Here is a 25,761-nt window from a genome sequence, read left to right on the forward strand (position 1 = left end):
ATTCAAGAACAGAATGGAGAATTTTTGAAATGCCACCTCAAAGATTCTACAAAGCAAAATTTCAACTGAAATATCAGAGTAGAAAAACTGTTTGAGACTCTCTAGAGGTGTGTAATATTCACGACCTAGACAGCAACAAAACAATGGGCCAACTTTTCCCCCTCATAAAGTTCTCACAGAAATCAATAGACTCCAAAAGGATAGATGGCCTCTGGAGGACCTTAAAGGAGTCCTCACAAGTCTCGCCTCCTGTAGAAATCAAGGATGGACCAACCAGATGAGCAAAGACACAGTTGCAAATTTTCACGTGGCTAGGAAGCTGGGGGGTGGGGCGGGGTGGGGCAGGGCAGAGAGTATTTAGATTATTTGAACTTCATTCTGAAAACAGTTTACAAGTCAGGACTAAACAGACCTCTGGACTATTCCACAGGGAGTGAGAACTTCATCCCAGGGGAGCCCACAGCTCTCCTCAGTTCCAGGTCATTTTCGAGGAGTTGGGTTCTCAGAGTTCCACACCTTACAGGTTCTGTGCTTCTTCTACACATGCTCTGTCCTGGTTATCAAGGCTTAGAACAGCTGGAGACTTTTGATGGACACAACTGGGGAGATCACTACTGACATCTAGTGAGTTGAAAATGAGAAGAAGGCTGCTGAACTTTCTGGGATACACATAACAGCCCCAACAAGGAAGACTTTTCTAGCTCAAACTGTCAGTAATTTTGAGGTTGAGAAATCCTGGTTTTGACTTATCTTCTTCCTCAATTTCCCCAAACCACTATTCATATGATGGGTCTGTGATGGAAGAAGACATCACTGGCTGGAGATACTGGTGGTACAGGGGTATCGAGAAGGTTTTACATAGCAGCCATTCAACGGATTTCCTCATCCCTACGCACCTTGCAACCCTGTTAGCAGAGTGTACACACCCTCTAGTCCTTTCTCTGATTTAGTTCCAAGCCTTCTTACACTTTCTCCCTTTCTCCTGTATAGGACAAAATCAAAAGACATTTTTTTCCCTTGCTGGTAGTTACAATCTGACCATCCATTTGTTATAGCCCTCAACAGCACCCCACATGCAACAGAAGCGTTGTTCCAACAGGGATTGGGGTGTGAGGGTGGAGTAGAGGCTCACACCTTTAATCCCAGCTTTCAGGCAGGGACCACCATGAGTTTGAGGCCAGCCTGGTCTACATAGAGAGACACTGTCTCTAATAACAATGATGATGATGGTAATAATATTAATAGCAATGATGATGATGCTATTTCCCCAACAATGACAGCTCATTTCCTGAGAGATTCTAGACCTAGCTATTAAGATGATATTTTTAACTAATTTCATTAAGTATAGTACTTAAGCAGTTTTTAATCATTTTAAGTATAGGAAAAGATAAGATACGTTTTAATCTTACCGTCATCTGAGGATCTTAACATATTGACGCAAGCATCATAGATCTAATTTTTGTCATGTTATAAGCCATTACGCCCTACAGAAGTCTTATAATTTCTGCAACATTTGTTCCTATTTATTTCCCTTGTGTTTCCAAGTTCATTGCTTGCTTTTTCTGGTTTGTCAGTGCTATACAATAGGCTAGGTGATTATAACAGACGGCTGTTGGGAGCTGGAGTCTTTAAGTCCCACTATTTAATCTTACTGTTCAGCTTGTACATGGGAGATGGGACAGACTGAGCTCAGGAACAGAACAGTCTTAGCATCCAAACGGCAAGTCTTTCTGAAAACCAAGGACTTTGATAGAATAATTTGTGATATGTGTAAATTCTCATCTCCAGGAGTAGAGAGATGGCTTGGTGGGTAAGCGTGCTTGCTGCACAAGCATGGGGTTATGAGTTCAAATCCCAGAAAGGACAGAGAGAGAGAGAAAGAGAGAGAGAGAGAGAGAGAGAGAGAGAGAGAGAGAGAGAGAGAGAGAGAGAGAGAGAGAAGTCAGGCATGGCCGTGCACATCTGTGACACTGGCCGTAGGACAGGGGAGAGGAGAGCATGGATTGCTGGAGCTTCCTGCTCCAGCCCACCTCCAAGGTCAGTGAGAGACTCTCAGCCTCAAAGGCTGTGGGTGGAAACTGACTGCAGGACACTCAGCATCTTCCTTTCACCCCTGCAGGCACACGGGCACACACATGTGGTCCACACCCCCCCCACACACACACACACGAAGTTCTCATGTCAGATGTTTTTCCTAACATTGTTGACATTCTAGTATCAGTATGTTAATGGAAGAATACGGTGTTAAATCACACAGTAGGGGTTTTACTAAAACATAGTCTAGTAGTAGATTTATGCTTGGTTGGACTGTTGTAATAGTTTGAATGGCTTTAGACACTGCATGTAATACCTCAAGCTTGAGAAACACGTTGGGATGCCTAAATAGCCAGAGACAATATTTGACTGTGGCTCAAGAGATGGCTCGGCGATTAAGAGTTCCAACTGCTCTTGCAGAGGACCCAAGTTCAGTCCTCAACACCCAGGTCAGATGGCTCCTAACTGCCTGCAACTCAGTTCCATGGGATCCAGACCGCTCTTCTGGCCTCTGTGATTAGTTGCGTGTACATACACATGCCCCTTACAGACAGACAGACACTTTAGAAATATATGTAACTCTATTTCGTTATTCGGTTTCTTTTGTTCTTTTATGTTCTGGTGATTTTATTTGCCAGACCCTCGTTCTAACACTAAGCTCCATCACAGGCCCTCAGCCTTCTACCTTGTTGAGGAAGGGGGTCTCTTGTTTCTACTATGCTCTGTATTAAATGCTAGGTGCCCCTGAGATTCCAGGTGATGCTCCTATCTCCGCCTCTTGGTTCACTGTGCTGGAGTTACAGATGTGAACAGCCACATCTGGCTTTTTTTTTTTTTAATGTGAGCTGCTAGGATCATATCCAGTTGATTGTCAGCCTTGCATGGCAAGTGAACCACTGAGCCATCTCTCCAGTCTCCCAACTGAATTTTAATAAACTTAAAATTATATTTCTATTAAAATATTTTTCCTTTCTGATGACCCTTTTGTGTCCCTACTTCTTCATCACCATAAATGCTTCTTTCTTCCCTCCCCCCTCCATTTCTCCCACTGTTCTTTTCTTGTATTTTTCTTCCTTTCTTACCTGTAGTTTTGATTGGTAATTTGTATACATGAAATACACTACATGTGGTGGTGGTGTTTTTCCCCAGTGCTGAAGTCAGACTAAGGGCCTCTCCCTTATTGCCTGTGCTTATCCAGGCATTAGTGTAACACCAAGCCATACCATCAGTGTAAATGCACTAATCTTTAATATATACACACCTGTGTGGCCTCCACCCAGATCAGCAGAAAAAAGCTTCCACCACCTAGACTTTTGCCTAACACTCAGTGCCCCTCCTCAAAGACAACCGCCATTCTGACTTCTGTCATAATAGAGTCTAAAACTTCACACACTCATGTGACTATCCTCAGCACAATGTCCTTGAGATTTATTTACACTTGTGTATAGGTTTATCACTTTTTGCTACATAGTCCTCCACCGTTCGAATACATTGCTCAGCATCTGTTCTTTTCCTTCTGGATAACGAGCTGTTGTAGCTTTGGACTTGTGGTTTGAATGAAACTGGTTTCCATAAGCTCATATGTTTGAATCCTTAGTCACCAGGCAGTGGCACTATTTGAAACCATGTCAGGTCCAGGTTTCCACAGGGCTTTCCCAAACATTCTGAGTGTTAGTTCTCTTGTTCGTTCTCTCTCTCTCTCTCTCTCTCTCTCTCTCTCTCTCTCTCTCTCTCTCTCTGCCTATAGATCAGGATGTAGCTCTCAGCTACTGTACCAGCACCTGCCTACATGACGCCATGCTTCCTGCCTGTTGGTTATGGTCCAAACCTCTGGAACTGTAAGCAAGCCCGCAGTTAAATGCTTTCTTTTGTAAGAGTGGCCTTGGTCATGGTGTCTCTTCACAAAATACTCATTTTTCATGCGTAAATTTCCAGGGGTGGAATTACTGGGTATTGGTAGGACTGCATTAAATTCCAAATAATTTTCCAAACTCACTGTACCTAAGCAGTACATAAGAGCATCATCTGCCTCAGATCTTTATTAATGTCATTATCATAAGCACTATAAAAATAACTCAGAGATATACTTCATTATATGCTATTTACCCAACATAGGGGAATATTTGACTTTTCAGTTTTATATGTTGTTTGTGGTATTGGGGGGCCGGGGCGCATGCCGTGGTATGTGTGTGTGTGTGTGTGTGTGTGTGTGTGTGTGTGTGTGTGTGTGTGTGTCTGTGTGTGTGTGTGTGCTTAAACTGATATACAGTTCACTATTCATTTTGCCCTCCTATGGATGAGTGCTTGTGTTATTTCCATTTTATTTTTCTATTTCCACAGCACTGCAGAAACTATGCCCATCTGCCCACTGCCCTGTACACATGCAGATATTTCCACGGGCTGGACCGTTAGATTTCCAAAGGAAAACCACCAACGTTAGAAGGCTAGTTTGTCCACAGGTTAAATAAAGCCCAACACAAACTCCTTGCGGTGCCTTGGTTCTGGGGTTGTGTTTTCTCTGTGTTGTAGGCATGTAGGGATTTTCACTGTTTCCTCTACAATAACCAGAAGGAGAATTAAAAACATAAACACTTCATGGCTCTAAGATCATCAGGGTGAAACGACCCTCAGGTCACATGACCCACAACCTTCTCACTCTGACAGCATCTCTGCATTGGCAATGTCCTGGAAGTACAAACAAGGCTGGGAGATCAGATCAGCCTTACTTTCAAGTTTTACTTCTTAACAAAAGGCCAATATATGCTTAACAATGACAGACGAGTCAGAGGCAGGTGGATGTCTGTAACTTGGCCAACCTGGTCTACATAGCAAGGTCCCAGCAACAGGCTATGTAGTGAGACCCTGACTCAAAAAAGTAAAAGATAATTAGTTATCAAGTAAAAATTTTAATATTAGTAATTTAATATTTTCTTAATTTATTATTTATTTTATGTAGAGGAATGCACTGTAGTTGTCTTCAGACACACCAGAAGAGGGCATTGGATCCCATTTCAGATGGCTGTGAGCCACCATGTGGTTGCTGAGAATTGAACTCAGGACCTCGGGAAGAGCAGTCAGTGCTCTTAACTGCTGAGCTATCTCCCTAGTCCCCTTAGATTAAGTTTTAAAACAAGTTCTTGACAAAAATGAAAGCTGCAAAGTTGTGATAGCACATGTCCTTAATTCCAGTACTCCAGGAGGCAGAGGCAGAGGCAGAGGCAGGTGGATCTCTGAGTTCAAGATCAGCCTGGTCTACAGATCCAGTCCCAGAACAGCCAGGACAACATGGAGAACTGTCAAGTCATTTTTCCCAACTATGGTGCTTTCATCTAATTGGTCCATAAATAGACAAGGCAGAATGTTCATGAAGACTGCCAATAGAGGGGGTAGGGAAATGAAGTATTAAGATTTTAGAGATTTGATTTTTCCTGGGGTATTTAGAGGTGACTGCAGAATTCACAGTGGTCTCATAACTTCCCATGTGCCAGTAACAAGGAATCAGGGATTCCAGGTTTGTTTGTTTGTTTGTTTTTTCTACCAAAGATCATGATGAGACTTTGCAGAAGCTATACCACTATCCAGTCTGGTTTCTTTTATGGACCAGTAATGTGTGACTTAAAGGGACAGTTATGAGATTTTACTTAAATGTACAGAATACCAGTAGCCTGAAATCCAGTGTTTTCAGTGTGTCCTGGTGGACACTGCTCTGATGTGGCTGGTGTGGTTTGCTAGGCATGACAAGTTGGGAAGGCTACACAGGTGCTCACTCATGATACATGTAAATCACTACCTTGTGCCCAGCCCCACCAGTCAGAAGGCTGGGGTGGGGCCCTGGAAGCCTCTTCCTGTCTTTGGTTTGCTTTCCTCTCCTCCACATTCCCTGACCTTTCCTATCCACTCTTTTCTCATAGGCTCCTATCCTGGATGGCTGTCATCTACCTCTAAAGCTGTAGTTGTTCGATGTTCACAGTGTTCTGAGTGGTAAGTCTACAGTATAAACTAAGCACGGACACTTTAGTTTAAAAAAAAAAAAAAGTGCCGTGCACGGTGGTTGTCCATGCCTTTGATCCCAGCACTTGAAAGGCAAAGGCTGGGGGATCTCTGTGAGTTCAAGGCCAGCCTAATCTACAGAGCAAGTTCCAGGACAGATAGGACTACACAAAGAAACCCTGTCTCGGGAAAACAAAAACAAAACAAACAAACAAAAAACAACAACAAACTAACAAAAACAGAAAGAGGTATCATGGAAGACTTAAATGAGGCTGAACTGCCATCTTGCTCCTAGAGTTCTTTTTAAATCAATCAACAGATTATTGAGCCAGGCGAGGTTCACACACCTTTAATCCCAGCACCTGGGAGGCAGAGACAAAGGCAGGTAGATCTCTCTGAGTTGGAGGCCAGACTGGTCTATATAGTGAGTTCAAGGCCACCCAGGGCTACACAGTGAGACACTGCCTCAGTAAAGTAAGACTATTTCCTAATGTTTACTTTGATATTTTCTTATAAAAACAATATTATATCGCTAGCAAAAGAAATCATAGACTCCATGGAAATTTAACAATTGTTGTCAAAGGGCAACTGTATACTCTATCTTTCTGGTTTCAATTAAAAAATTATCACTTTTTCCCCATTTTTATTAAATTATTTTATTTGCTTACATTACACTTGTTCATTTTCCCAGTCCCCCATCCCAAGGTGAAGACCCAATCCCCCTCCCCTTTGCCTCTGAGAGGGTGCTCCCTGACCTAGCCACCCACCCCCATCTCAAACCCCAGCATCCTCCATCCCTGGGGCATCAAATTATCACTTTTGTAGTCAGAAAAAAAAAAAATAACATTAAAACTCACATTTACCACTCGGGATTCGGGAGAGCAGTAACTCACCCGTCAGCAAGACCACCAGTCTCAAAAGTTAGCCAAAAAAGGCAGAGCAGCCAAACATACACCACAAAGCCATGCCTCGGAGCCTAGGTATTTGTTCATCAAGACAGCCACTTTGGACTGTCGAGATGTCTCAGATGGCTTGCCACCAGGGCTTAGGATGTAAGTTCAATCACTGGAACCCATCCACGTGGTGAAGAGAGAAAACCTCTTACCACAGCCACACCCTGTTGCTGTTTCTCTCCCTACACACACACACACATACACACACACACACACACACACACACACACACACACACACACACACACACAGTACTGGGTACCAAGGTCTCTGGAATGCTAGCTAAGCACTTTAACAGTGAGCTCCATCTCCATCCCAAAGATGCCTCTGATACTTGCTTATATACATAGCTCCAAAATACTCGATTATCTGATGTTCCAGACACACCGAAGATCCAAACCAACAGAATAGTGAAAGGCCTCGGCTTCACGAAGGAGGTAATATATGGCAAAATATCAAGTAGAAAGCAGACTGGCTCAGAGAGAGATCTTGGACTAGCATGCAGGAGGCCTTGGGTTCAGCCCCCAGCTCCAAATAAATGAATTAATCAGACATGGGCAGTCACAAGGAAACCAAGAATATCCCCGTCAGAAACAGCGTTCAACAGCAGCCATTCACCAGAACAATACTGAGTTTAGAAGTGTTTAAATGAGACTCATTCCAAGACCAGAAATGGGGGGAAGATGCTAATTCTTATTTTAAAAGAGTTGATCCAAGGTGTTTACGAGTCAAACGGTTTAAAAGACCCTTTGCTAATCTAGAGAAACTGAAAGACGTTTTACCCTTTCATCTATGTCTACCACTCTGGAGAACTATCTAGAGTCTGGAGAACTATCTAGAAGGAAATGGCTAATGACTGCTGAGGGGGTTTTGTTGTTGTTGTTGTTTAGTTCAGACAATTTCTCTGTATAGCCCTGGCTGTCCTAGAACTCAGGCTGGTCTCGAACTTACAGAGAGCCACTTGCCTCTGCAGTGCTGGGATTAAAGGCATGTGCCACCACCAAGGACAGCTGCTGAAATTTAAAAGAAAGCAACCATCAGGATATGGGGGGGAGGCAGTGCTAGGGGGCCAGGCAGTAATGTTTGGGCTTCAGACCATCTTCCAAGCCCCATGGCGGCACTGGGCAGGCAGTTGGGTCTATCAGCTATCAGGGTGAAGCCAGCAGGATTCCTATCTATCTGCTGCTCCTCCTTCACACTTTCCTCTTTGGTTCTTACTTAAAAAGAGTGAGAGATCAAGACAGAGACACACACAAGGGGACTGGCGCTAGAAAGACCAGGAAGAGGACACTGTGTTTGTATCTGTGAAACAAAGATTACGAGCTGCCAACCTATTGTTCTTGTTTTCAGCATCGTTATCACTAAACAAAAGCCAAAAAAAAAAAAAAAAAAGAAGAAGAAAGAAAGATAACTTCTACATCTGAAGCCTGACTACTTAAAAACAAACCTGAATATTTCCTGTTCTTTCAATAAAGCGGAAGATGCCCTCTGTTGCCTATCTGCACCGTGCCTTACTCACTGATATGGGACCACTTTCTGTCCCTGAGTGGGAGCCCGGCAGAGCCGATCAAAGAGGCTGTTTCCTGGGATACTGGAAGCTTCTTAGTACTTTGTCGTTTGCCAGAAAACAACAGAGAAGATGGTTGGTTTTTTTTTGTTTGTTTGTTTGTTTTTTTTTTTTTGCTTGTTTTGTTTTAATATACACTTACACACTTTCCACACAACTTCCCATGGCTAAACAAGAAAAACAAGCCTGAAGTTAATGGCCCTTTAACTTCTGGGCTTCTGTTTGTCTTTTTTTTTTTTTTTCTTAAACCATCTGACTATTCTTTCTTGATTCAAGAAGTAATACATGGCTTTTGTCACCATTTAACCAATTGAAGATATATGTAATAAAAACCATTAACCCCTACAAGTCTCTCTGTCCTTAAAAGGAAACTGTTTAGACACTTCCCTGCGGCTCACACACTTCCCTGCGGCTCACACACTTCCCTGCGGCTCACACACTTCCCTGAGGCTCACACAAACCTATATGGTGTATGGAACTTTTTTTTTTTTTTTGGCTTTTTGTTTTCAAATTAAAAAGGGCTATTATATGTACTATTGTGTGTGTATTCACCTCTTTAGTCTTAAAAACACTCCATGGACACTTTGCAAGCCAAGATAGACAGATGTCAGACAGACACACAGACCTCCTGTGTTCTTTGGATGTAAACTAAGATGCATGTCCCATGATCCAATTAACTGTCACCTGCTTTTCCCACTTCATTGACATCTGGGGTAAACTTATATTAACATATATTTCAGGCCTTTAATTTCTATAACATGTCCCTAGAAGTGGGACTTCCATGTCAAATGAGACATCTTCAAATGTTTAAAATTTAATACTTAAAATTAATTCCAGACCCTCATTATGCAAAAATTTCAGTATAAACCTTGCACAGCGTTTTGCATATTTTATTTTTCTAAAGCGCTCACATTATATCAAAAAAATGTCCCTGTCATTTTATGCTCCTATTGTTACAAATAGATAAATGTTTAAGTTATGGCTCTGATGGCTGGCATTAAATCACTGTGCAAATGCTTATGACTTGGTTTATGAAAGCAGTAATTCATTGTGAAAACTCCACCCCCGTGCTGTGTGGCAGCTCTCATATCCTGTGACTCCCTCCCACTGAGCGACTATATAGAGATCAAGGACCTACAGATTTCCTAATTCTTAACAGTGAACCTTAAGAAGTGTGTGGTGGGGGGAGGGGCGTGACCAGCCCCAGACAACAAATTGACAGCCATTTTGGATTTCTAATATTCACAAATTGTAACACAGTGAATCATTGTGCTGGTTTACACTAAAGACCACATTCCATCAAAAATAAAAACCTATAACTAATATGTTACTATCATCACGCAAATCTTTCAAAAACATACTTTTTAACCACTTTTCAATAGAATCATTGGTTATATCCCAATGTCTAACCACCCCCCATCACTTCAGATTCAAGAGCATAATTACAAGTTTAAAGGGAGGGATGGCTTTAAAGAAATGGTTAACCAGTGGGGCTCCTCACAGTGTAACCTCAGACTCCTCCATGTCTTCTAAAGACTCAAGCACTATCAGAGATTGTTAAGACACAGCAAGTTTGATACCGAAGTATGTGACATGCAATTAATCTCCATTCATACCTGGCTCTGCTTGTCAGCAAACAAAGGTTCTGCTTTAGAAGGAGATCTGAAGACTTCAATTAAAAACAGTCAGCTAACAAGAAAATAATCTGAGCTAAAGGAAGGTGGCAGGTGCAAGAATGAGTTGTTTACCAAAGTGTCAGTTTTGAACAATAAAGAACTGCACATCAAAAATGTCGAAGGAGGAGATCGTGTCACTGGACTCCGAAAATGAGAGGGAATTTTTCTATCGATGCTGTGCACCAGCCTGAAGTATAGCATTTAACAAGCTTGTAAAATGGGTCTCTTCTCATAAAATGACTGACACCAATAAAGAGACACTCTCTTTAAATATAAGGGTAGAATTCAACTTGTGGCTGCAGTTCCTTCTCTAAAAATCAAAGACAACTACGGCCCTCCTTTATGTAGGTAATACCAAACCAGCACTGGTTTAATCTCTTTAGGTGTCAGATGATTTCTTCTATCTTCCAAATAACTTTTTATTTCTACAGTTTCTTGGTTTACAAGTGGATTTTAAATAATTTTAGAGAATGTAGCTCAGTAGTAGAGAGCATGCATAAGGTTCTAGATTCAATCCCCTAAGTACAAGGGAGGATGGTGGTAGGTGCTTGCCACCAAGCCTGAAGCCGTGAGTTCGATCCCCATCACTGGAGGATGGAAGAAGGTGAGGGCCAACTCCTAACAGTTGCCATCTGAACTCCACAAATGGGCTGTGGCACATGCACACCCACACACATACACTCCGAAAATAAATAAATAAGATGCTTTTCTAAAATAGATTTTTGAAACATTGCCTCAAAAGAAACACCTAGCTGCCAACTCTTACAGAGAAGCAACCCTGAATAGAAACAGTGCTACAGACAGAATCCAAAAGCACTGGCCAAATCCTTGATTAGGAGGCATTTATACCAAGATAACAAGGTAATGGAGATATAAAACCAATTAAATTGAGAGAAACTGGAAAGAATGCAGCTTGCCAAAATCATGACCTGCCCAAAGCAGGCCATCTGTTAACTATGTGTCAGATATGTCGCCTGGATGCCAAAAGGCTTAATTCTGAGCAGTTTCCTCTTGAGACCCTTATGCAACTGCAGATTCCAGGCCTCTGTCCTCCCAGGAAGGTCAGTCATAGGAAAATCAGTAAAACTGGATTTTCACCATGTGAGCCAAGCCCATCAGGGAAGTCTCTTTGGAGTGTCAGGAGTGTATATTGAGTGTGACCTCAACGCTAAGGACCGTTTTTTTGAAGGTGAAACTATTACAATGGGACACTTTGGGAATGAAAGGAACAACATACTCTGAGGCTTCCCTTGGGTAAATGATACCCCTAGAAGTCTTCAGGCTAGTAAAGGATTCCTTGGTTCCCCACACTTATAAGAAGTCCCCTAACCACCAGGCTTGGCCCAAAGATCCACAAATCTCCACAGAGCCCTAATGTGTGCCTAGGAGACATCTTCCCAGAAAGGAGTGCATATTCCTAGAGATCAGGAGTCAGGACTGGGGAGGATGAGATCTAATCGCTACACACCTCAGGGATTTTTGCGGGAGACAGGTTCAAGACCAAGCAAGGTGTCAGGGAAAGCCATAAACTGGCCTGCAAGACCTCAGAGACCTAGAATTGATGCTCGATGATATAGTTGCCTAGAAGGAACAGAAAAATGTGTAACTCAAGGGAGTGGTGGGGACCCTGAGATGGGAGGATGGGAGAGAGGCTGGCATTGAGGACAATTGGGGAATTGAAAACTCTGGAAGCCTAGAACTTATATTAGGTGAGTGATCCGGCTGAAGGGCTGGTGCCTTGGTGTCTCCTTTCTTGCCTTCAGCCCCGCACTGAAAGGCCCTCCCGGAGGGGAGGGGTCAGGACAGAGGTCTGGCACTGAGCCAGGAGTTACCTTCCAGGAGCCAACCGATCTCCTCCGGGAGGGCGACGGCCTGCATTTGGCGCAGCGAGAGGGCGGCCGCAGCAGAAGGCGGAACAAGGGACGCGAGGCCTGCTCGGACAGCGACGGGCAGAGGGAAGCGAGATGCACCCCAGGCACCTGTACCTCGGCTGTCGCCTCGGGGCCCAGGCTCAGGGCGGGGCTGCTGGCCGCGCGCTCAGGAAGTGGCGCGCGCAGAGGGCGGCGGGAGCCGGGACCCCGGGCGCAGGTGCACTCCTGCCACAGAGATGGCACGCAAGGTCAAAGGCGTGGCCCTTTGAGCCACGCACCAAAAGATTGCCTAGACTCCAAAGAGCCTTGGAGGCTAGGTCTTGGGGAAAACATCTAAGCACTGAGCAATTTGACCTTGGGGCGGCAGGTTTAAAAGGCCTTGATTGCTCCTGAATTGGGGTGCAGAGGCAGAATCCAAGAAAGAGCTTGGTCCTTGCCAAGGATACAGTGCCTCGGTTCTGATCCAGCTCACTGTCGGGGAAAGCCGTGCTGGCTTAAATAAATAAATTTAAAAAAATAAATAAATTTAAAAAAATAAATAAATCTGGAGTCCCGGCGACAATGCGGATACCCAACATTTGAGAGAGTCAGCATCAGAGGCAATACACTACACAGGGAGAGACACGGAGGGAGTGTCCTTCCCTCCGGAGGTGAAAGGCTGTGTGAGAAGGTGGGAAACAGAGGAAGGAAGAAAGTACAGCCAGTCAGTGCCTAAGTTTGGGTTGTAGTAGGTACCAAAGATGTTACTACAGCAGGAACTTGGGCGGTGGTACACGGAACCCTTTGTTGTTTTTGTCGACCGCTTGTGAGTGCACAAGTACTCAGAGGTTGTTTATTTGGTTGTTGTTGTTGTTTTGTTTTGTTTTTAAGTACAATGGGCCGTGAAGAAGGTAGAGCAGCGTGGACAATATAAGAAAGCGCATGAACGCCAGGGGAGGATGGGAACGCCTGTGGGTGCACGTGTACTTAAAGGGGTGCTAAATACCAGACCGGATTTTAAAAGGGTGGGAGACTTTACAGGTGAAAATTATCTACAATTTTGTTGCCCCTGCATCTCTCTCTCTCCCCCTTCCCCCTCTCTCAGATTCTATTTTATTCTCAGAATAGGTATGGAGGATTGGGAGTGGTTGATGGAGCACGGCACATAATGGGAGGAATGATTTGTTTATCTGCCTGGGGGTGGAGAGAAAACTGATCTCAACGTATAAGGCAGGGCAAAGAGAAGAAAGCGTTCAGAAAGGCACAAGGCGGAAGCGTCTCCTAGAATAGGTACATGCACACACCCCATGAAGATGAGGTCTCAAGGTTAGGGACCCTCACTTTAAAGGGCTTCGGTGGCCTTTATCACACCCTGACACCTGAGAAGGAATGGTCTTGGTTTCAGGGCCTTAAGACCACCTATAAGTTGCGACAAGTTGAACTGAAGGGATAGAACCTGGTCGGGGTTGCCAGGAAACCCAACTCCATGGTGCTGCTCCTTACTGTGTGAAGCTATAGCCACAGGCTTGGGCTGCCTCTTCCTGGCTCCAGATGGGGTGTAGGCTGCCTCTGGGGACATTTTTTCCTACCTTGCTGTCCCCCTGGAAAAACCAAAGCTGCTCTAGAATCATTTGGGGGCACATGCATGTTTAAACATGGAGACTATGTGGGTCACACACACTCTGCTTTTTGTAAACATAAAACCATTTTTCAGAAGGAGAGAGTACAGGCTCTCTCTCTCTAGGGCACAAACTTCCTCCATTTCTCTTCCAGCAACCGGGTGAAAAAAGGACAGCCCTGCCCTCTTTCCTTAGTAGAAGGCAGAAGCTCTCTAGTATCTGAAGCAAACCCAGAGTGCCCGCCCCCTTATTTGAGGACATTGGTCAGCATGGTCACATAGGGTAACCGCTAAGGAGTTGTCTGACAAAGAACAGAACCCCAGGCTTCCTGCCACTTAGGGAGAAGCAAAACTGCACAAGGTAGACATTCTCCTTGCATTTCTTCCCCTGTGGATGTCTGGGTTTGGGAGAGATGGAGGTAGAGGGAGGTATAAGTCAGGTGATGTGTGCTGGTGACTGGCAGTTTCCAATACGCTATTGTCATGTTGCATCAAGGTTCCTCATTGCAGACAGAAGCCTGCCTCCACACATGAGTGCTGCCCCTCCTTAATCATCTGAGGACCCTGGTTCAGCAGTCAGCCTCACTCCTAATGACATTCTGTTAAATGGACAAATTCCTTTGAAGCCCTGTCCTCCTTTGAAATCCAATTTCGCAGGAAGCCAAATCTGATTGGGGGTAGCCATGGAAACGACATGGAGGAGTCTTGCAGGAGGTGGAGAGAGGCAAAGCAAAAAAAAAAAAAAACTGTGATAGTCAAGAGTCCTTTACTGCTCTGTCGGAAATATCAAAGAGATCTGGAGAGGTTGGCAGCAGGCGAGTGCCTGTCCAGGTCCTGTTCTGTGTGGCTGGGTACCATGTGGCTGTCATGGAAGAAAGCAGCCAGCTGTCTCCACATACAGGCAGCGGTCCAGATCTGTCTGCCTTCCCCCTTCTCCCCTCCCCCACCCCAATTCCAGCACCATCCCCTTCTAGCCATCACCCCTTAAAGGCAAACAACAAAAGAATGACAAGGTGAAAATACAAGGCCCCCACAGATAAGAGGTCCTAGGGAGCAGAGGCCATAAAATTAATCTAAAATTCCTTGTAATTAGATAAGATAAGGGTATCTAGAGAGAGGCAGGACAGCCAGAAACGAAGTCCAGCCACACAGCATGCAGAATACGCATGCCCTGTCCACTGGGACTCCTCACATGCTGTCAGCAGACAGAAGATGCAGAGAATGGAACCCATGCTGGCCTCTGGGCTACTTGGAGATGCTGTCTGCGTGTCCTCTTGCCAGGTGGGCACTAAGTATGCATTCATAGGGTGTCCAAAGGGCTCAATCAGGAAGAAACAAGAACATCTGGCACTTAAACGTCTTGGGGAACAACTGCAAGCAAAGCCAGAGCTGGCTGGCACTGCCCCACGCTGGGCTCCGTGTGTCTGGGGAGGAGACTGCAGGGGGCAGGTTCTGAGGCTTTATCCTCATCCTGTTATTGATCCCAGAACACTGGGTCGTGACACATGGCAGAGTTGACGTCTGCCCTGTGGATGTGCCACAGCCTCATCTCAGCCTTTCCGTCCCAGCTCCATCAACCAGGTTTATTGACTCTTTTATTGACAATGCTGGGGCTTAATGAGGACAAGAGTTGCACACTTCATTAAGGGATGTGGAAGGAGAGATGATATGCAAAGTTGGTGCCAAAACCTGGGCTCACTATATGCTTTTCAAGGCCCCAGAAACCAACACACGCCGTGCCATCTTGAAGGCAGAGGAAAGGCAAAGATGCCAGCATGGCACATCACTTCCGTCTCGTCTGTGGCCTTAGAGCACAGGGCTTCCACCACCTGCCAGGAGCCTTGCTGTAGCTAATTAGTGAACCCTTCAACTTAGTAGGGTACTATTATACACACACACCCACAAACGTGCACCTTCAATAATCTCCCTTTCCAGCTCACACTGGTAAATTCTCTGCTGTTTGAAACAGCAAGGATGGCAGAGAGGTAACACAACATATCAGAAAATATTCCCATATTAGCTTCTCACTTAGTTCCATGCAGAGATAAGGGACAATTAAAATTCAAGAGACCTGAACATGGTGGTACATGCTGTAATCCAAACACTCGGAAAGCTAAGGCAGGAGGATTGTCAAAAGCTCAAGGCCAGCAGAGGCTGCACAGTTAGTACTGGGCCAACCAGGCATATACTGTGAGATACGATCTCAAAAGAAATGAAAACAGAAGTGATTGGGAGATCGCTTAGTCAATCAAGTGCTCCCAGCATAAGTGTGAGGACTGGATGAGTTAGATCCTTAGCACCCAGCCAAGAAGCTGGGTGGGCATAGTGGGATGTACATGTAATTCCAGAGCTAGGGAGGTGGAGCAAGCAGATTCTAAGACTTGATGGATATCAAAACTAGCCTATCACTGAACCCCAGGTCTTAGTGAGAGATCCAGTCTCCAAAAAAAAAAAAAAAAGGACTGGAAGTAAAGAGGAATGACAACCAAGGTTGACCTCTGACCTCTACCTATATGTATACTAAGTACATACACACATGCACACGGACATGAACACACACACACACACACACAAGCAGACAGTTAAAATAATCTTTATGGGGCTCAAAGTCAAGATGAGGATCAGACTTAGTATTCTAGCCAGGGGCCCCCCATTCAGAAGCTATACCGACATTAGGATCCTGGTACTGGACTAAGTTCTGATGGGTCAGAGCAATACTAAGATAAATAGTTATAACCTGGGGGCAGTTCTGGAAAGCAGTTGCTGTGGGTCCATTTAAATAGTAACCTTTTATTCTCTGTCTTGTCTTTTTGTTACTGCACTTCTGTCACATTCACCTCCTCTGGTGAACTCTACTTTCCCTAGCCCCAAGACTACAGTAGACATCCCCCTTGGGCACGGATGGGCCCAGCACAGGACCAGGAGGCCAAAGAAATTGCTGACTCTGACATTTTCTATTTTTGATTGGTTCTCTTGGGAAGCTGAAGAAGGGTTTGGAGGGACTCAGAATGTGACAGCCTCCGCCAGATGAGGCTTTTGCTCCTGAGTAGCCGTGCAGCCTGGGGGCTTGATCTACACTACGGGCAGACTGAGCCAAGGCCATGGCTGTGGGATGGATATTTGCAGGCATGATAACTTTGGAAAGTAAGATAGAACGAGGTAATTGTTTCTTGGTGGGTTAAACAACTGAGGCACTGGAAAAAATAAGAGGGACAGCAGAATTCCCGAAGTGCTCGTGTTCTCGCTCTCACTCTTGCCCCCTTTATTCATTATTTTAAAAGATTTTTAGCCAGGTGGGGATGGTACACACCTTAATTCCAGCACTCAGGAGGCAGTGGCAGGCCGATCTCTGTGAGGTTGAAACCAGCCTGGTCCAGAGTCAGTTCCCAGAATAGCCAGGACTATATGAAGAAACCCTGTCTCGACCTCCCTCCCTCTCCAGATATTTTAAAACTTATTTCCTAAATTTGTTCCCTTGCTTCTTCAGTTTAGCTCAGGTCTTAGAGTTTAGGATCTGGGCAGTGAAATTCAAAGTGTGAGGAGTTGATTATTTAGAATCTGGTCAAAAATTCTGGCCAGTGTTGCACAGTGCTCTGGAAGACCTGAGGTTACCTGATCAGGGTCACCATACCTGCAAACCTAATCAGAACCACTACTTGGCCAGAGAGGAAAACAGCCAAGACAGAATATCTCAGTACAAGCACACAGGGAAGCGTCCCTTTGCTCCACTGAGCGTGGTTCAGGATGACATCACACACAATAGTGTGTAACATTATGTTTCTCCTATTGCATCTTTCCTTCTGAAGAAATTACTGCCCCTCCCCCTCTCGCCCTTCCATGGGAGTTCCTCACCCCACTCTCTCCCACCATCTTCCAGATCCCCAGTCTCACCATTTCCTCTTCGTCTTCCATCTTTCTGTCTATCTGTTAAAGCAAAATGAAAAGACTTCCTTCTGGCTTGCAGCCCTCCCCAGCTCTGCCTTTTGTCTCCTTTCCTGTCCATCAACTTCAGTCAGATCTTCCTCCCTCAGCTGTTAGGGCTTTCTCTCAGATGTCCAGTCCACTCCTAGTCTTCCTTAATAATTTGTCCTTTGGGGTATGGTGACACCCGCCTTTAATCTCAGCACTCGGGAAGCAGAGACAGGGGGATCTCTGTGCGATCAAGACCAGCCTGGGTAAACATACAAGTTTTAGGCCAGCCAGGACTACATAGTGAGACCTTGTTTCAAAACAAACAAACAAACAAACTGTCTCTACTTCAGACAGCTTTATCCTCAAATCTGTCGCTTGGACAAATTATTAATTTTCCCCTGTGCTTAAGTTTCCTCATTATACATGATGCCAATACTGACAGTGTTTCAAAGTTGTTATAAAGGTCCAGTAGGCATATGGATGCACACATGCTTATGCACACACACACACACACAGAGGGAGGAGGGAGAGAGAAGGAGAGGGAGAAGAGAGAGAGGGAGAGAGAGAAGGAGAGGGAGTTAGTTGTTTACAGCTGTCTATATCATGGTAGTTACTTCTTCAGTGTTAGCCAAACCATCCATAGTCTCTCGATTGACCTTAATTCCTCACTAAAGATGCCTCTAAGGAGTGATTCCACAAGATATGGGTGATGTTAGCCCCCAAAGATGAGAGTTTTTCTCCTTATGAAATGAACTCGATTTTAAGGAGGTGGTGTACATGTGGCTTTCTTATTGTCAGGCCCTAACAAACCAGAGTGATGAGATTTCCCTACCCACCTCCAAAGACTTCCTCTCTGCCCCCACCTATTTTGGAACATGGGTGGCACCCTCCCAAGGGAAGCCCCTGATTTGGAAGGCATGTGATATTAGCTTCCCCCTTTCATTCACTGTGACAGAGACCGTGGTTCCACCACAAGTACAGGCTCCATACAGAACCAATCAGAAGGCAGATTATATCCCGTGAGTGGAGGGCTGTGGTAGGGAGGGCTAAGATCTGCAGAGTGTGGATGGAAGAGGGGGAGGGGCTTGGCAGGGGTAAACAGCGCTCTAAGTACAAGGCTTATGAGAAGAGGAAAACGAGAGACAAATGAAAATATGGAGACAAAAATTTAAAGAGAAAAAGGAAAGGTCCTTATAGTTTGGGGGATTAGAAGCAGATCCACTTCATTTGCTAAAGCTGTAACAGTTTCTACCCCGGTGACTTTGAAAAGCTTCAGAGAGCAACTGTAAACCCCTGAGGAAAAGGTCTTCAGGCTGTTTGGATAGGCTGCTGTACTTTTTAGCCTACGAACTATCAACACAATGACATGTCTTATTGAGTAATGCGTGATATTCCGCATCACAAGTCTATTGATGCAGAATTTCCTTTTCCCAAATTCAATATTCCAATCAAAGACTGTTGCATCCCATCATTGAGACCATCCACTTAATGACAAGTTGTAAGATGCATATTGCCGAATATTCACGTTCATTTTATGCTCACGGTGCTTAAAATCTCCTCTAAACAGCCTCTGTTCCCAGCCTATTAAGGTGTCTGTGTTATCTACACTCCATTCAATGGTGTGGAAATAATTGTCTTCAGACTAAAGGAAAAAAAATTGATGGTTGCGAGCCCAGTCAGCACTTGCGTTCTTCTCTCCCTCTGTTGAATCAGGTGTTATTTACTCTTCCAGCACCTGGGACCTCTGATAAGTCACTCCCCTGGTAGCTTTTTCCAGGACAGTGCTGTGGGGTCTTTGGAAGAACTAGAGATCCTTCATAAATGGTATTGTTATCAGCACAATTCACGATGCCACCAGATGTGCGAAACTAAAATCACCAAGGGCATTCGGGCAAATGGAGCTTCCCCAGCTCCATCTGGTTCCTCTGACGTGAGCTTACAAATTAGAAAAGGAGTCAGAGAAAGCAGGGCTTTGCTCACCACGATGGTCCATGTGTTTGTGAAAAGACACTTACAGCCCTACAAAATTAGAGTTCATTCTAGTTGCACCCCTTGCCTGCTTATCTAGCATCTCCACCCACTCCTCCATCATCCTTCCTCCCTACAAACTGGGCTCCACCACAAAGACCTGCCTCTTAGAGATGCATTTCTTCATCCCATCTCACATGGGCTGGTGAAAGAGAACAAATGCCCGACTTTGCCTTTAAATATCAACCACACACAGAGAGACAACACCATGGCAGCCTGAGAGGTTTCCATGGTGACAGAATGCAGGCCACGACCTCTGTAAATGTAATCAGAGCACTGGGATTGGTGTGTGAGACAGGTTTAATTTCTCCTCCAGTGGAATCTCTGTGGTCCAGGCCAGACGTAGGTTTTATACATTGACAGACAACCTGCTGTCCTCACCAGGGCAGTTCTGCATATGGCAATCCCCCTGCCCCAGAGCTGATTTCTACACTGTCTGAGCAGGCTACAGGATATAAAATGTTGCTCAGGATTGGAACAGCAGTCATGGCAACACCTGGTATTCCAACTCATCCTTAGGAGGTGGGGCTGTCTCTTAAATGAAAACCAGTCACAATGCAAAAGCCAGACCACAAACTCAAAAGATGGGCCAAGATTTTCACTCCTCCTCTGATACCATAGTGGAGCTAAAACCTTCAGCTTTCAACTTCTTCACCATAAGGGAGAAAATACCCTGGGACAGGGAAGATGGAAGACCTCAGGAGTCCCAGAAGACAGTACACAACCATGCTTAGCAAGAGACTTCTGCTACCCCTGCTGGAGCCCTGGCCCAAGAAGTGAACTTTCAATATTACTGGTGTCAGTACTGCTGATCAGGGTGTGCAGGGGTGGAGGTAAGGGGCTTCAGTGGGCCTTATTCAACCATCTCTTCATTTGCAAATAAGACCAAGATACAACTTTGTGCTGTCCAAAACAGGAAACAAGAGTTTTTCACTAAACTGATGAGACACCAAGGTTTAAGCAGTGTCTCCAAGGAGAATTCTGCAACCTCTTTCCTTAAATCCCATGCAAGCTCAGCAAAGAGCTTCCCTCCAGCTGAAGGTTGGCATCCCCTGATTCCATTTCCATATGAGATGCTGGCAGACTTCAGTTACCAGTCAACCTGCTTCTCTGAGTCTTTCACTGTAGCACTCTGAGAAACACATACATGTACACACATGCATGCACACACACGAACAAATATACACGCATGCACACACACACACACAAACACACACAGGCATGCACACGTGAACACACACATACATGCACACACACATACATACACTACACATTCACACACATGCACACACGCACAGCAGTATGAACTAGGGAAAAAAATCCATAGGATTAGATGACATGTTTTCCTTCCCAAGAGGCACTTTCAGATTCCTTTACAGAAACTCCTAGTTTCATATCTGGAAGGAATTTGGGAAGCCCCAGAAGAGAAAACCCAAGGTCCAGGTAGAGAAATGGGGGAGGGGGACTAAGTTATATCAAACCAATGGAAGTGCTGCATGGCATCAGGGGCCAGCTCAGCTAAGTGCTAAGTTATCTCCTGTGTGCCTGTGAACCTCAAACTGAAGTAGGAGGGAAGTGAGGAAGATTCAACATTGAACATTAGAATCAGGAAACGGTGATTTGGCTGAATCTGAAGATAATAGCTTTACCACTTCCTGTGGCAGCGGATGACAAAGGAAAGAATGTTCTCGGAAAGAAAACAGTGACAATACTGTGAGCTTCTTGCTGCCATGCCATCCGTACACACTGTTTTTTTACGGGCCATAGAGGGAAGGTGAGCCTAATTGTTCAGAAATATTATTGATTGATGTCTAGCACAGAATCATGAAGTCAAAGAATAATGGGGTTTGTAGGAACACCTAGTCTGACAGCGCATCTCTTGGTTGCTGAGTAATCAAACCATCCAAGACAGGCTATTTGGTTGCCTTTCTTTAGGAGTAAAGGACCCAATTCCTAAACTGCAAATGGAGAAATAAGCTTTAACGTGCCAGGATTCTAAAATCTCTAAAGGCGGAAAGATCCCAGCCCTTTAAAGCGTTTAATTATACAAGGAGTACTGTGTGTCTTGTAAACAGTGCATGTTCTCGTTACTCCAGCTTAACATCATCGTGGCAAGCACAAAGTGTGCCCCACTCCCAGGGGCTAGCGCAGACTCCAGACTAGAAGCACTGAAGCTCTTTCTAGTGTTTTTAAAAGGAGGAAGAGGCAGCCAGCTATGTTTTATTCATGTCAACCCAAGATGTTAACACTCTAGCTAATAGAATAGCCCGGGGAAGGCCAATTCTGCCATTTGCAGCCAAGGTTACATACAGGTTTACTCCTCAAAGGGCTCATCAGTTTCTTGCAAGAAAAGGAAAACAGAACAGAACATTTCTGTTCCTTGAAATTTTTATTAACCAGATTCCAAAAGGGTCCAGAGTGTTTCTGTAGTTACAAAGAGAACCAAAAATACTAGTGTAGCTCCCTCCCTCCCTCCATTCATCCCTCCCTCCTTTCTTCCTTCTTTCCCTTCCTTCCTATACTCCCCCTCCTTCCCTCATTCTTCCAGTATTATTGAACCAATATGCAGAACACTAGGACACAAACATGTACAGACAATCCAGTACTCTCAAAAAGTATACAGTCTGGGGGCTGGAGAGATGGCTCTGTGGTTAAGAGCACTGGGTGTTCTTCCAGAGGCCGGGGATTCAGTTCCTAACTCATCTCCCAACACCCATCTCAGACAGCTCACAAGGGTCTGTAGCTCCAGTTGCAGAGGCTATGCCATCTTCTTCTGGCCTGTTCAGGTACTTCCTGCAAGTGGTGCAGACCTACATGCAGGCCAAACACTCATCCACATAAAACAAAATTAAATATATATATGTTAGATTTATTTTTGTATGCATGACTTTTTGCTTATATGTACATATGTGCACCATATGTATGCATGATACATAAGAAGGTTGGAAGAGGGGAGCTGATTCCCTGGAACCAGAGTTATGAGCCACAATGTGAGGGCCAGGAACTGAACCCAGATCCTCTACAAGAGTAGCCAGTGTTCATAACCATTGAGCCAACTCTCCAACACCAAGATAAACTTTTATTTTTAAATTTTCAAGACAGGGTTTTTCTCTCTCTGTACTTGGCTGTCCTGGAACTTACTCTATAAACCAGGTTGGTCTCGAACCCAAAAGATTCACCTGCCTCTGCCTCTCAAGTATTGGGATTAAAGTGTGCACCACCACCATCTTGCCAATAAACCTATTTTTTTAAAGTGCAACCTGGTAGTTGCTGCAAGTTCTCATTCCCATGTTGAGCCGAAGCATGCAGCCTATAAGGCTATGGTGATCATTGCATCATGCATTGCTTGGTTCTGGAAACCTGACTGGCAAGGCCAGTTGAGGAAACTTCCCATCCTTCTGAGCCTCACCTGGGGAAGGCTTTGCTCTGGGGACTGGGGTCCTTGACATGACCACGTCCATGTCAACAATACACATTCACTCCGAACTTCATTATGTCATACGACAGAAGACAGGAATATTTGCCTGATTAATAGCTTCAGTTTTAACTGAATCCTCAGAGATGCTTAGTGCTAAATGGAGGTTCTCAAGGGAAATGTTCAGTTCATGGTTCATGTAGACTGTGAGATGCAGACCAAGGTCCATCCAGTCTACAAGCCTTAACTCTGAGTAAGGTATTGTCTCCCAAAGTCTGAGTGAAAAGGAGAATATGCCATTTATTTCAGTTCAGCAGACATTAACTGAATACTTGGCATGTGCCAGGAACCATGTCAGAAGGTAAGAATTCATAAATAAATAAGACATGAATTACCTGGAGGTCCAACGTGTCAGCGTATTCACACTCCTTACCCCATTAGTACCTGTCAGTTTATCAGATTAGTCACTGTCCTGAGGAACTGATATAGGACACGGGACACTTTGATAGAACCTGGAAGGAGGAGACATTGGGAACACTGAGTATTACACAGGAGAATTCAGGCCTGGTGAATGTTAAAACTCATCAAAGAACTGGGTACCAAGGAAGGATGGAAAACAAAAAGGATTGGTAAGGAAGCAAAGTTTGTTTTTCAGTGTGTGTGTGCGTGTGCATGTGTGTATGCATGTGTATGCGTGCGTGGTGTGTGTGTGTGCGCGCGCGTGCGCGCACATGAAGGTCAGAGGTTCATAGCAAGCATCTTCCTCAATTACTCTTTTTCTTATTTTTTGAGACTGGGTCTTGCATGGGACATAGAGCTCACAATTTGACAAAATTCATTGCCACCAAGGCCCAGGGAATTTTCCTGGTTCTCCCCGAAGACAGACTCACAGGCACATCACCGTACCTGGCTTTTTTTTTTTTTTTTTTTTTTTTTTTTTGCAAAAATGTTTAATTTCAAATCAAGAATTCATTGCTAGCAAGGAGAGAATGTCACTGGCTGAGCCTCTCACACAGCCTCCCGCCTGTTTTTACCTAGGAGTTCTCCTCCTTGTCCTCTGGAATCTTCCCATCTTTGACTAACCATACACAATTCCTGGCTCAGCCCTGGGCTACCTTGGCAGCTTTTCTTTGTGCTAATAAAAGTTTTAATGTGGTCCCCATTGTCTCTCAGGTACTACCAGGCAGGATCACTTTAACAATTTACTTTAAAGTCCACTAGGTCAAAAGCCCTCATCTGTCAAGTGCAATTATTTCAATCCTTCCTCATGTCTTTCTGTGGTTTCCAGGGTTATTGCTCAGATTTAAATCACTTCTTCAGCCTCAGCTGACCCATTTGGAGCCTGTTTGTTCTCAGCCCATTTTTAAAGAGTCTCTTCTTGCCATACTGCCATTGAGGCGTGGCTCTGCTTACTTTACCTGATGGGAAGATTCCATCACAAAGGGGCTGGGTTAGGAGGACCCAGGAAGAGCCACACACTGCCTTCCATTCACATTTTGCCAATGAGTCTGGCCCCTCTGCAGATTCCATTCTTATGCCTGTGATTTTCACTGTCAGTGTCTGGTTATCTCTCTAACAACCTACCTTCCTTAAGGGCTCCTTGTCAGGACTCTTGATTATAAGAGATAAAGCCCAAACCAAATAGCCTAGGTGAGAAAAAGGAAATTGTCACCAAGATGCCAAGGAAGAATCATAGATTGAATATTTCCTAGTCCATAGCTCACACTCTCACTGAGCCTGCCAAACCAGCTCAGTTGACGTCATAGGAATGGCATCATGAAGTAACATCCACCAAAGTCAACTAGGTCTGGTGAGCAGAGAGAAAAAAAAGTGCCAGACCACACAGACTGTTAATTCTATTTGTCAAAAGGAGTGAATCTGATGAAAGAAAACGCAGTCTGGGGCTTGAGAGATGGCTCATTGGTTAAGAGCACTGGCTCCTCAATCATGAGGAGCAGAGTTTGGATCCCAGCACCCACATAACAAGCCAGGTGTCCCACACACAACTGTGACTGCAGGGAATCCCACACACAACTAAACCTCCAGGGTATCCCACACACAACTGCGACTCCATTACTGAGAGATCCAATGACATCTTCTGGACTCCACACATACATGGTACATGCACTCATGCACAAACATACGTGTGTACATACATATATAACCAGGTGAATAAATAAGTGTTTTTAAAAAGAAAAGGGAAAATGCTATTTACCCACCATGTTCCTTTACTCCTCATATCTACTGGAATACAGCAAAATAACTACAGAAAACATTAACCTTTGCTTGTAGGAGCTGGAGAGATGGCTCGGTGATTAAGAGCCCTTGTTGTTCTTGTGAGGACCCAGATTTGTTCCTAGCACCCACTTTGGGCAGCTTATAACCTCTAAGTGCAATTCCAGAGGATCTGAAACCATCTTCTGGCTTCCACGTACACCTAAAAACACACGGCGCGGCGCACACACAATCATGCAGAAACGTATACTTTTTTTTTTAATCTTTAAAATCTCTTTTACACATCACTTTCTGGCCTTGAACATGAGAGATGTGATTAGGTAAGAGATCCTTACTCCAGTCAATAGAGCAGTGGTTCTCAACCTTCCTAACCCTGCAACCCTTTAGTACAGTTCCTCATGTTGTGGCGAACCCCCAGCCACAAAACTATTTTGTTACTTAACAACTGTGGTTGTGCTGCTGTTATGAATCATAATATAAATA

At 44.6% G+C, this 25,761-nt stretch overlaps 1 protein-coding gene across 1 annotated transcript in view; it reads right to left on the reverse strand.

Moving 5' to 3' along the window:
* The window catches only part of Skap1 (src kinase associated phosphoprotein 1), a 294,139-nt gene extending 281,887 nt beyond the window's left edge, over nucleotides 1–12,252 (reverse strand). The window contains exon 1 of the mRNA XM_076935898.1: nucleotides 12,053–12,252. Coding sequence (XP_076792013.1) covers nucleotides 12,053–12,098 — 46 coding nt within the window. The 5' untranslated portion in view covers nucleotides 12,099–12,252. The remainder of the gene's footprint in view (nucleotides 1–12,052) is intronic.
* Nucleotides 12,253–25,761: the final 13,509 nt, after the last annotated feature.

The sequence above is a fragment of the Arvicanthis niloticus genome, chromosome 6 (assembly GCF_011762505.2).
Source record: "Arvicanthis niloticus isolate mArvNil1 chromosome 6, mArvNil1.pat.X, whole genome shotgun sequence".
NCBI classification, from domain to species: domain Eukaryota; kingdom Metazoa; phylum Chordata; class Mammalia; order Rodentia; family Muridae; genus Arvicanthis; species Arvicanthis niloticus.